This window comes from Ochlerotatus camptorhynchus, unplaced genomic scaffold, assembly GCF_037179485.1.
Source record: "Ochlerotatus camptorhynchus isolate MF236.1 unplaced genomic scaffold, CSIRO-AGI_Acam_v1.1 ptg000432l, whole genome shotgun sequence".
Lineage (NCBI taxonomy): Eukaryota > Metazoa > Arthropoda > Insecta > Diptera > Culicidae > Ochlerotatus > Ochlerotatus camptorhynchus.
This window is the reverse complement of record NW_027040918.1, coordinates 473,188-486,364: the sequence shown is the minus strand read 5'-3', so window position 1 is coordinate 486,364 and position 13,177 is coordinate 473,188. Positions and strand designations below refer to the sequence as shown.

General features: G+C 41.7%; 1 protein-coding gene across 1 annotated transcript; it reads left to right on the top strand.

Moving 5' to 3' along the window:
- Positions 1-4,703: 4,703 nt before the first annotated feature.
- On the top strand, positions 4,704-5,616 carry LOC135711412 (uncharacterized). Its single transcript, XM_065234286.1, has 3 exons — positions 4,704-4,832; positions 4,882-5,118; positions 5,221-5,616. Exons 1-3 carry the CDS (start codon positions 4,704-4,706, stop codon positions 5,614-5,616), a joined length of 762 nt encoding a protein of 253 aa, XP_065090358.1.
- Positions 5,617-13,177: the final 7,561 nt, after the last annotated feature.

The window sequence follows — 13,177 nt, the reverse complement described above, 5'->3', positions numbered from 1 at the left end:
CATGGTGCTTGCAAAATGTTGACGGAATTTTTGGAAAACAATCATAATTTTAAGAAGAAAGGATAAAGGGACTTTGTAGATATTCAAGGAACATTAAAGCGATTTTCCGGGTTTTTGTTGTGTAACAAATGCTACCTTCGCCACCTGTAAAGTACGGTGCTGCTCAATAAAATGCAAATATTTTGCAATGTGTCATATAAACTAGATAAAACACTACTTGCAACAATGGAAGATAAACCTTTTTTCTTGCTGTTTTATAAAATTCCATACTTTTTGGAAATTTTCTGGATAACATTGTCAATGTGAGAGTTGAACTTTAGTTCGTCATCAATAATCACGCCAAGATATCTAATCTCCCGAACTCGATCAATAGTCTCTTCATCAATTACAACAGAGACGTTCTCATTTTCTCGATTCCGCGAAATTACCATAAATTTGGTTTTACTTGTATTAATTTCAACTGCATATACTTCAACCATCTACTTAGAGAACGCAAATCTTCATTCAAGTGTAAAACGGCATCATCTACATCCTTAGCTGCAATGAATAACACAGTATCATCTGCAAAAAGATTAATGTCGCAAAATCGTAAAACACGTCACAAGTCATTAATATACATAATAAATAAAAGGGGCCCTAATACACTTCCCTGGGGCACTCCAAGGTTATTCTCCACAGTCCGTTGAGTTCTGTCAGACAAATAGCTTTCAAACCATTTATATGCAGTACTCGTAATTCCAAAGCGCTTGATTGATCTTAACAATAAGGTCCTAGAAATTTGTATCAAAAGCGCGTTTTAGATCCAAAAAACAGCAACAATCGTATCTTTTCACTCCAAGTTGATTTTTCACTTTGCTTATACCAAATTCAACGCGTTTCACAAGAATGACCTTCCCGATATCCCGATTGTTCTGGTATCAACAAACTATTACTATTCAAATACTCCAACAGCTCGCCTTTAACAACAAGTTCTAAAATTTTCTCTAATGTGTGCAACATGTTGATAGGACGAAACTCTTCGGCTTTAATCGTTCCAGCAACTTTTTGAATAGGGACCACTGAGGATTCCTTCTAAATTTGTGGCACATGTCCAGTTTGCAATGATTCATTAATAAGGTATAGCAAGATGTGGTCAATGATATGAAAGCAATCTAGAATAGCTCTAGCATAAACATTATCTACTCTAGCCGATTTTCGTAATGAAAAACAAATAACTCTAAGTTCATATAATGTAATTGGGTGAAAACCTTCAAATCTACAACTACTATTAACTGACTGTTTTATTTCGTCAGGTTCATCGGCCAATTCAATGGATTCAATGAAACACTGTCTTTAAAATTATCAATAAATTTAGATACAATTACGTGTTTTTGCCTGTTCTAATGTGCCATTAAAAGTTATGGACCGCGGTTTGCAATTACTAGGTTTTAAAAAAGATTTCAAAATTTTCCATAACTCTTTGCTGATGTTTTGATGCTGATCATTCTTCCTTTGCACATATTCACAACGAGTTTTCTTTATCGATTGTGAATAATTATTACGCACGGTTGTGTACCTATTCCAATGATTATCAATATTTGATCTACAAAACTTTGTGTACCATTTGTCCATTTTTCGTTTAAGACGCAAAAGATCCAATTTGTACCAGCTGTCCGAATTTTTCAAAGAACGAGTGTCTTCGCAAGCTTGTTTGGACTCTTTTGGTTTGATCACAATAACCGGACGAGTTTTACGATTACTCTGTTTGTTGCTATTACTGTTAATGCTACTGTTACTGTTGCTGTTACTAATATTTTTACTTTTACTTGCACGACTATGTATTTTTACAACATCCGCAAAACTCGCATTTTCTTGAAACACTTTATCATCATTATCACTATTACTAATCACTAATTTACCTTTTTTGCGTCCGGTATTTTGGTTCGATTCCAACCCAACCGTCCTAGATACACTGCGCTGGTCATTCGTTACAGCTAATTGTTTCGCCGCAGTAATTGAAAAAAAATGAGTTTTTCTTATTGTCCAATTTCTCACAAATCTATTTTTCAATATCATTTACATTTCGGCTAATGTTTACCATCCCGCTCTTTAAGGCGATGCCTATCTGAGCAGCAATGTAATATCACATGCCAGTGATCGAGTCCGAGCAGGCCAATGACAAGGCCTATACCAACAGCAGTGTTTGACAGTAGGTAGCATGTCCCGGGCTCAAATCGTTTATTTTGCTGTGCTGGACCCGCTGTCACGGTATAACATGTTACGCCTGCGCCTGCCACTGGGCTGAGTCCGAGAGTTGAAATACATTCTTCATCTCTTCCTCTATCCTTTTGGTGCGCGAGATCAGATCATTCTGCTCGTCGCAGCTCTGATCTGATAGACAATTATCACACTTGAACAGAACATTTGCATTGTCTATAAGCTTTGCCTGAGTCCGCGTAAGTGTAGTGCATTTGCAATGAAATACACGAGCAGGTGTACCCACACAGATAACCGGGAAATCACTTACCAAAATCCCCAAATTACATATTGCACGCTCTGCCATATCTATCCACCTATACACAATGTATTAAACATAAACTTTACATGCAACACTACAGACAAATAACGTTCGCTATTACAAATGGCAAGAGACTTGTTTTTAGAAGATTTGAATTTTTTTTAATTAGTCGAAGGGACTTAGAATTTCATTAAATTTTGCCCACCGGTAGAGTTTATGGTTAAATGAACGAAAAAAAAAAATCTAAAAACTATTGTCACAATTTCTCCACCACCCTTTTGAACATTATTAATTTTATATAGTGCTAGCTGAGTGTGCACGGCCCCGATGCCCCGATTCAAACAAGAATGCTGTACACTGGAATCGCTTTTTACGCGGGTGATACGTCCCGCGTAAAAAAAACCGCGTAAAAAAAACCGCGTAAATTCCGGAATCCGCTTAAATTCCGAAATCCGCGTAAAAAAAAAACCGCGTAAAAAGCGACTCTAGTGTATAACGATATACCGCGTCAATTCTGAAATCCGCGTAAAAAAAAACCAAAATCCGCGTAAATTCTGGAATCCGCGTAAAAAAAAACCGCGTAAATTTCAAAATCCGCGTAAAAAAAAACCGCGTTAAAAAAACCGTGTAAAAAAAACCGCGTAAAAAGCGACTCCAGTCTATTTTCAGTTTCATTTGTATGAGAGCCCCCCTTTCAGAGAGGGGAGGGGTCTCGAACCATCATAAGAACCTATTCCGGGATCTAAGAAATTAAAGCTCGCATATTGTGCAAACTGCACGAACTTCCCATCGTCCAAAATCAGCAAATCCCGTTCGCATCATTTCCTTCAACAAACAAGCAAAGCAACTTAGGAAAACAGTAATTAACTGGCCACGTGCCAACGTGTTTGTCTCAGCCCTTCCTGCCCGCGTGGAAAAGTAGTTTAATTATCTCACCATTGCTAATCGACGGAAGAACTTTTCCTTCACACGCTACTTCTGATTTGCTTTGGATGAACGAAGAAGGTGGAGAAACTTCAATCTAATACATCAATTCTTGAAAGTGGTGTATCCTTTTTGCAAACCGGGAGGGGCCTGTTGTTGACCTTAATTCTTCGAGAAATGTGATTCTCTGTGTGCTCGGATAAGGTGAAGAAAGGATATTGATTAAATGAATAAATAATCAGGCAAACTTTCTGCCCGATCCTTCCTTACAGTATGTCCTTTACAGAAAGAAATTTGACAGAAGAAAACTGAAATGCATTCACTGGGATTGAAGAAAACATACATACTATGCAACACAACTTTGTCCAAGACCACAAATTGATTCGACTTCTGTACAAAAAGCTACTAACCTTTTACTTTAGACCAACTGCTCTACACATACCTACAAGCTCACATACACGCCTATAGGTATGCGTGGAGCACTAGGTCAAAAGTAAAATAATAATAACTTTTTGTTCAATCAGTTCAGACATTAAAAAGTTTTTGTTAGAAAAAACTTTTTTTCCTTTAAAGTGCCCATCTCGCGATGCATCAACGGATGGTAGTAAACATAATTACCTATCTTGAGGCAAAGTTTCATCCAAATCAAACATCGCCATTGTTTAATCGACTTTAAATTTTAAAAATCGATTTTTTTAATGTATTCTTCAGTATTTTTTTTTTCGATAATTTGGACATTTTTGTAGGAGTTGTAATTTTTCCATAATATTTTGACGTAGGACTAGGTCTGTGATTTCTATATGGGGGTACACTTTGTGAAAACCGAAAATGGAACATGAAACAAAATTGTGAAAGATTTTGAACGTTGATATATAACTCAGCTAAAAAAAATATCACCAATCGATCAGCAATATTTCTACGCATCAATAGCAATGCTTTCGACTGATGATTTTCAACAAGAAACTATTGAAAAGTGGAAAATGTCCAGCATTGTCCAAAATCGTCGAATTAACTAATAAATCGACCAATTACGTACATGTTTATGCTGCTTTCCCAACACAGTCATCAGAGAATCATTCCAAGACGAAACATGTCGATGTAGCATTACGACGAGGCTCGGTCATTCGTTTCTAGACCGTCTAGTAATATAGTTCGTTCGTTCGTTCGCTTCGCTATGGAGTTTTTTCTTGTTCGTTCGTTTTATTGCTACGTTCGCGTCGTGGAAGTGTCGTCATCGACAGGCGCATTGGCAAGTCTAATTGCACTTGCCATTAAACAAAGCATGGTACGCAAGTGTACTACTGCTCCTGCATCGGAGGGCCCTAGCAAGAAGGCCCAAACGGATCCCAGCGCTGCTTCGGATGACGCAGCAAATCGGCTGCTACAGAGCATCCAATTCTCGGTGCTCGGAGTAGAAAATGGCGGAAATTGCGAAAAAGGAGCGGATTCCCCCGCTGTAGGACGTCGCCCAGCTTAGGGATGAGCTGGCAAAACGCAAATTGTTCCCGCGATTCAAAATCTGTAGCGTTGAAACAAAGATCATGTGCTCCAGCCTACAGCAGTACAAGTCGGTCGGTGACCTGCTGAAGAACAGCACAGTGAAGTTTTACACTCACGATTTGCCTTCGATGAAACCATTGAAGGTTGTTTTACGTGGTCTGCCGTCGTACGAAGCGGCTACCGTTAAAGATGAACTGGTGAGGCTCGGATTGAAACCAGAGGCAGTTCACCCAATGAATCGACGGCCTATGCCCAATACCAACTAACGTGACCAACTGTTTCTGGTCCACCTCACGAAGGACTCCACCACCCTTGCTGAGCTCAAGAGCAACATACGTGACCTGTTTCAGGTCATTATCGACTGGGAATACCACAAGCCGCAACACCTTGATGTGACCCAATGCACAAGTTGCCTCTCCTTCGGCCATGGCACGAAGAACTGTCATATGAAACCACGCTGCGACAAGTGTGCTATGGCCCACTCGACGGCTATCTGTGCTCAAGCTGGTGACACCGTCCCGAAGTGCGTGAATTGCGGTGGAACTCACCTTACCACTACTCGGGACTGCCCCAAGCGAACGGAATTCATCGCCTCACGGCTGCTGCAGCTCTGCCAAATCAAGGTTCTTCGTCGGCGCCTGGACTACCGTATGCCCGTGTTGCCTCAGGTGACTCAGTTGACGAATATCCGTTAACATCAGAGGAACTAGTAGCGCTGGTTGCAGAGGTGATCGTCATTCTGCGCACCTGCAAGACTCGATCTGAACAGCTTCATGCTGCCTTGTCACTAGTCACCAAATATGGACCGTGAAGCTATAAAAATTGCAAATTGGAATGCTTGCTCACTGACGAACAAGCATAGAGAGCTACTCGATTTCCTCAACACCAAGAAGGTCGAACTTGCTATCATCACCGAGACGCATTTGAAGCCCGAACTGAACGTATTCCTTCCCGACTTCCGGCTCGTCAGACTTGATCGCACCTGCTCTGGAGGTGGAGGAGTGGCTATCGCTGCAAGACGGAACCTCAGTTGCCGGTTGCTACCAAACTTCCAGCTGAAAACAATTGAAGCCATCGGAGTGGAGGTGAGCACATCACTTGGTTAAATCACCATCATCGCGGCCTACTGCCTCAAGCAAACCAACATCAGGGACGGGTCGTCAGTGGCACTCCGGAAAGACATCATCAAACTCACCCGGAGGAGCGGGAACTTTATCATCGCTGGCGATCTGAACGCAAAACACCAAGCTTGGGACAACGGTCGGAGCAATCGAAACGGCACCATCCTGAATGAAGACCTGCAAGAGGGCCACTATACCATCTTGGCCCTGGACTCTCCCACCCGGTTTAGTCGGTCTGGGGTCCATGCGACCATCGACATCTTCGTAAGCAACATGGGACACAACATCTCGCAACCTGTGGCATTCCAGGAGCTGAGCTCTGGTGGTGGCCGAAGTTGGGTCGTCGGTAAACCGATTCGAAGCTTTCCAGCGCAACTACCATCGCGTCAACTGGGCGCAATATCAACACTGCGTCGACACAACCATCGACTATGATGTCCAACCGGGGACGTCCGAAGATGTTGACCGGTGTCTACAAACCATCGAGGAGGCGATTTCCCGGGCCAGGGAACAACACGTGCCAGAATCCAGACAGGTGAGTAACACTCTGAACCTTGACAGCCCTACCAAAGATCTCATTAGACTCCGTAACACCATTCGTAGGCAGTACCAGCGTTCTGGCCTGCCTAACTTGAAGACCAATTGTAATCGATTAACAAAGATCATTCAGGTCAGGATGGGGGATCTCAGAAATAACGATTTTGCTTGTAAGATCCGTTTTCTCCCAGATTGTGCTAAGCCCTTCTGGAAACTTACAAAAATTCTTAAAAACAAGCCTTGGCCCATTCCACCACTGACCCCACTGACCCAGTGGTTCATCTGATAACTCCTGAAGAGAAGGCTGCCGCGATAGGTCAACACTTCGTCAGCTCCCATAATCTCTGACAAAACATCGTCAGCCATCATGAATCTGAGGTTGCTGAAAATGCAACCAACCTTCTTCAGATTCCTAACATTTTTCCAGAGGAATCCGAGATTACGGCTGACTAACTGTTGGCCTATATCAAATCATCTAAAAACAAGAAGGCCCCAGGTTTCGACAACATCCTGAATCTGGAACTCAAACACTTGAGTTCCAGATTCTACAACCATCTGGCACTGATTTTTAATCAGTGCCTCAGACTTGGCTACTTCCCCTCGTGTTGGAAGTCAGCTAAAGTCATACCTATCCGGAAACCTAGGAAGGATCCGTCCTCTCCTTTAAGTTATCGACCAATCAGCCTTCTCTCAGGGTTATCAAAACTGTTCGAAAGAGCAGTATACCACCGGCTCCTTACATCTGACGAAGAAAACAACTTGTTACTTGATTAACAGTTTGGTTTTCGGAAAGGTCGTTCGGCCGTCCACCAGCTGACTCGAGTAACAAACATATGACGGAACAAGTCTGTTTCGAAAACATCTGCCATGGCGTTGTTGGACGTTGAAAAAGCGTTCGACAATGTCTGGCATGATGGCCTGGTGTTCAAATTGCAACACTATGGACTTCCAATCTTCCTAGTGAAGATAATAAGCAACTACCTATCGAACAGGATGTTCCAAGTCTCTCTGAATGGCATCACATCGGATGCTTTCAACATCGATGCCGGGATTCCACAAGGAAGCATCCTTGGCCCCATCCTATTCAACCTGTTCACCTTCGATATGCCCGCTCTCCCTGATGGTGGATCGTTGTCTCTGTTCGCAGATGACACATCCATCGTCTACAAAGGTAGGGTCATCCGAGCTCTGACTGCCAAACTTCAGAGAGGCCTGGACTTCCTGTCTGAATATTTCAACAGCTGGAAGATCCGTATCAAATTCGGCAAAGACCCAGGTCATCATCTTTCCACACTCTAAATCTCCCAGACTTGTTCCGTAGGAGACAAATAAGATCTGCCTGAACGGCACAGTGGTGGAAAGGTCGAAATAGCCTGTCTACCTAGGCCTAAAATTAGACTGTAAGCTGATTTTCAGGGAGCACGTTGAAAAAACCAAAACCAAGTGTAACATCTTGATAAGATCGTTGTATCCACTTATCAACAGGTGGTCTACTCTATCCCTGAAAAATAAACTTGTTGTCTGCAACAAATCATCCTTCTCGTAATAGAATACCAGATGCCAATCTGGGAGAGTTGCGCAAAATGCCATCACCTTAAACTCCAAAGGATCCAGAACAAGATCCTTAGGATGCTTTTAAACAGTCCCCTGCGAACTAGAAATTCTGAGATCCACCTCCTAGCTGGAATTCAAACATTAGAAGAACGGAGAGTTTTCATCCTGGAAAGGTTCAGAGACACCTGTCTGAGATCAAGTCACCAGATCATACGTGATCTAGCACGTTAGGTTAAGTTATGCTTGTAGTTAGGTAGGTTATCACTTTTTCCAATTCAAACAAAAACACCTATAAGGGGTATGCTGTAAACTAGTTGCAAAACAAAATGCTATTTTTCACTTTGCCTTATCCTATCCCCACTAGATTTGAATTAAAACAAGTTCTGCTTTAACCGGTCGCATCACTTACCATATGAGTCCTGATCTAAAAATAACCTACCTCACTAACACAGCATGGAGATGTTGAGGAATTCTCGGTCTCGTAGATTCCTCGAGAATCAAACCACTCCCACGCAAGCTAACCATGCCATTCAATAAAGGAAGTTTGCTCTATCAGATGGTGGTGTTAGATTGCTTTGATGTGTTTTGATTATCGAGGAATTTGCATTTAAAGCCATTGTTTGCGTTTGGTTGTTCCGCCTATTTCAATTGCTGGTCTAGATAGAAGAGAATAGCAGATATAGTGCGAAATAGGTAAGAGGTGATCACAAAAGAGGAAATCGATAGAGAATTAGCTACCATCCTTCTGCTTCTAAGCCCCTTACAGTCGTCGTCACAGCAATGAAAACTAGTATCGCACCGCTTTTGGTTCTAGGTCACTTGCTGGTTGCAATTTTAAGATCAGGATTCACTGTGATGCGATCAGTGAAAGCAGCAGAAATTTCCTATGGAATCTTTTAATGGCTCTGAAAAGGGCCGGTTTTGCTAGATTTCGACGGAGAAATTAAGAGCGTTCATCACGAATACGACGAGCCAACTGAATGTCCTTTGGCATAATTGTGACACGCTTGACGTGCTTGACGCACAGGTTGGTATCTTTGAACAGACCGACCAGATGGCCTTGCTGGATTCCTGCAACGGCCGAGCTCTGGAAGCGCAGATCGGTCTTGAAAGTCCTGGGCGCTGTTACCTACTCTGAAGACGCCAAGCGAGAGTTAAGGTTCGTTCATTTTCCCTATCTGAAACGGCCCTTTTCAGGGCCAATAACTCATTTCAAAAGAGATGGTTTAGGAGTTCTACTAAACTTGTCATGAATGAAATTCTTGGAACCAGCAAAATGGTAGCAATCAAGCTTCTAATCCTGAAGCAACTGGGCCGACTCTCTGAGTGCCCATTTCTTGTAGCGAAGCACGCTGCCTTTCCAACCACCGGGTCAACCCGTGTCTACCAGTAGCCGCAAAAAGAAGTATTTATGGTGATCATATCATATGGTTGACACAAAACTGCAGGACTGCATATTCTTTGCTGCATACAGCATAAATATTTACATTGTAAGCTTGAGCTTGATTGACCGCCCACGGTTGCTACTCTGTTATTGCCAGATCAGCTGTAATTACACAGAGAACCAATAGACGATGCTTGGGACTAGCAATCATCCTCAATGTGTAAAAACTGGTGATCTTAAATTAGGCAATACCAGCGCCGGCCACGCCCGAACACAGGTCAAGAAAGGAATGGGAAGGATTGTGTTGACATGACACTCGCTTTGATGGAAGCCGAGAACACCTCTGCACTTCCACGAGGAATCACTGGGATGTCGGATAAGAGGGTTGGGTTTGCAGCAGGGTTCGTTTTGGTAAACGATAAGCTGAATCGATGTCCTAACGATCATATAACGCGAAGGAGCTTGGGACTAAACCCACGGTCTTCTGCTCAGTAAGCAAAAACGTTTGCCACTAGGCAGACGAGCACCTTTTTAATCACCGAGTTGCTGTTATTACCATGTAGTCATGTTAACAAATAAAACGATTGACGAATCTTGAATGTGGATGGGTCTGAGATTAGACTCTTGATGTTCTGCTCAGTAAGCAAAAACGGTTGCTCTAAGGCCACCGAGCCCCTCATATCACATAATACCGTTGCTCAAATTGTTGTATCCATTCAAACACGGAACCAACGACAACAACGAGTTTTGCAAAATACACAATACACAAGCGATTTTACCATAAATCTCTTTGATATGTAAAGACCTGGGACCGCATTTTTCTGCTCAGTTAGCAGGCCACTGTAACCAAAGATCTTTCAAATCCGAAAACTAAAAACTACGAAAAAGTACTTAGGCCTTCATTAAGTTCCACTTTCACGCGACGTTCAAAGACAGGGTCCTATCCAGGATTACATCTGAAAAATCCAAATCTGGCCAACGGCCACCCTAAACCTAAACCTGCTCTAATCCACCTGAAATGACTAACGAATGGAAGACTTTGACTACCCAGCCATGCAATAGTCTCATTCCGTGCCTTATGGCAACTTGATGCTTCTATTGCTCTCATCTTCTGGCACCACCCAGGGGAGACTTGGTCCTGTACCCAATGCTTAACTTATCTCCATTCCACTCAGCTACTCGCAATGTCTTGTGATATAGTGGGCGGAATATTATTATATGAGACAATTCAATGCAGACGTCTTTCCAAATTGGGCAGATCGACAAGTAATCGGTGAATTACCACGATATTTGCTATTCAACAACTCGACAACGTCCCATCGTCAACGCCTGCTATGAGAATTTCCCATTGCAGATGCCAACGAAATGACGTCATCGAGCTATCGATCAACTACCCTGGTTATCGCCTGGTACCTTATAGCACGATGCTAGGAGGCAAACCGGAAGAATCGATGGGCTACCTCTACCCCTACAGCATAAATATTTACATTGTATGACAAAACTCAGTGTATCATAACAGATTCTGACGCAGTAGGTCTCTTTTCTTCATTCGCGTTGTTTTCCAAGATCTAAAAGTCATGAATACGTGAGATTTGTCAATGATGTAAATTTGTACGCGTGATGCATTGAAGAATTCAAATTAACTTTTAAGCCAGAAAATTTTTGTGACCCTGAAAAGGGCCGTTTGATATGTCAGATGAGTTCTGATGAACGCAGCATGGCTTAGCTGTTGGCTCACACTCCGGTATGGTGCAGATTGGCAACGATGATAAATGCCCTGAGTAAAAAGCCTACAACTCGAAAAGTGACAAAATTGGGTGATGGTTTAAAGTGTAAGAGTTATACTTTTTACTGTCAAGGCGAACGTTGCGAACGAAAATTAAGTCAACGCACGATCCACCAAAACTAGGTGCCTCCGAAGAATTTGTCTAGGTGCAAATATTTCTTCGTGAGCTCGCCGAACTTCAAGTTCCCTTCGTTTATGAGGTCCATGTTAAAATTACCCAGCACAATCATGGGCATTGACTCCAGGCAATATTTCGTCAGATTCCACGTACAAAAGTATTGCTTCTACTTATACGTCAAATCTTTACGATAGTAAATAGAACAGAAAATCAAAATATTAAAAAATATACAAATGAGGTAAGAAAGATAGTTAAAATATGGTTCAGATTTAATAACTGGCTCAATAAAGATACAAATTAACAACACTCCAACGCTGGCAACGGAGATCTCCACTGCGCAGATGCCACCATATGCATCCGAGCGAACAAGCTCTGCGTCATAGCTCTCACTGAGTTTATTGATCGTGGGATTTCAACAATTGAAAAATTGAGTGAACAGTACGATCCCATCCTCATAGAAACATGGCGATATTTGCGCAGCATATATCCAAGTCGAAGCTTGCAACATTATACTATTCTGCGTATACCTGTCACCGAGTACTACGATGGAGCAAACCAAAACTTTCATGACCAGGGGGATTCAACGTAGACGTTTCGAAGGCTGAGAATATTGGATTCGTCCAATTTATGAAGAATTTTCAGCAACTCGATCTCGTATCAGACCCTAAGCTGCCGACTACATTGGGTGCCCCTTGTTTACCTTGTTGTCTGCTGTAAGTTTCTGAATAATTCTTGAATATGGTTGATCATTTACATTATTTTATAGCCACCGACGACACAGTATTGGCAGTAAGACTTCCCTTTTAAACTGGGTGTTCACAGTATCCTTTTACGACAACGTCACCTTACATACCGTTCATTTTAAAACCACATCCCCAAAACGGTCATGCAACATCAAAACGACTCTTTTCAGAGCCACATACCATCAAAACGGCCCTTTTCAGGGCCACCACAATTTTCAAAGAAAGAGTTAGTTTGGAATATTTTCTATTACAAGTATAATTACACATGAACTGAAAAAGAATCTTATTAGTATTAAACGGAAAATGGACACTGAGCAATTGTTACATTTCGGAAGAAATTTACGGATGTCATAATGATATCGGGAATTTTAAACAACGTTCGTTCAAAATAGATAACATACGTGAGAGTAGTCCTACGTCAACTGTTCGTACAACCCCATTGGATTGTCCCTTGGTAGTTTTTTTTTTTTTTTGAAAAAAATCGGCAAAAAATGTTTGGCCTTTCTTAAATGTTAGTCTAGATAAACTTAATTTATGAAAAGTGGCTTATTTAGTCAAGGTCCACACATCGAGAAAGTTTCATTGAAATCTGAGAGGGTGCTGCCAGCTCCGAATACGATTTGGTGCGAAATGCGTCATTCCCAGAACCTTCATAAGGTTTGCCAAATTCGAGCAATTATTTAATTATTTTTTTGCAATAAACTGAATAGCTTCGTTCTGTTTCCCATATAAATTTAAAAATCTACCACTACAAACTGAAACAAATTTTTATGATACTGATGATTTGTTTTTTTCCTTACTCAAAACTGAATTCTTTCAGCGGGATATCAAAATTGACTTGCTTATGGAGTTTTCATACGTTTCCTATGGCGATAGGTGATGCATATTGCCTTGAGTGCAACCTGTGCCATAAAAAAAATCGTTTGACGCGATAAACAAATTTTAATTGGATTTTTTCAGCCTTCTGAAAAATATTGCCTCAAAAACTACGCGTCATAAAAATCGGTAATTAG

What these genes read in the sequence shown, in the direction of transcription:
- LOC135711412 (XM_065234286.1), top strand. Translation starts at nt 4,704, where the DNA reads ATGGTACGCAAGTGTACTACTGCTCCTGCATCGGAGGGCCCTAGCAAG. An exon ending in TCCAATTCTCGGTGCTCGGA is followed by an intron (nt 4,833 to 4,881) that starts GTAGAAAATGGC and finishes CCCCCGCTGTAG; the next exon opens with GACGTCGCCCAGCTTAGGGA. An exon ending in CTACCGTTAAAGATGAACTG is followed by an intron (nt 5,119 to 5,220) that starts GTGAGGCTCGGA and finishes CACCTCACGAAG; the next exon opens with GACTCCACCACCCTTGCTGA.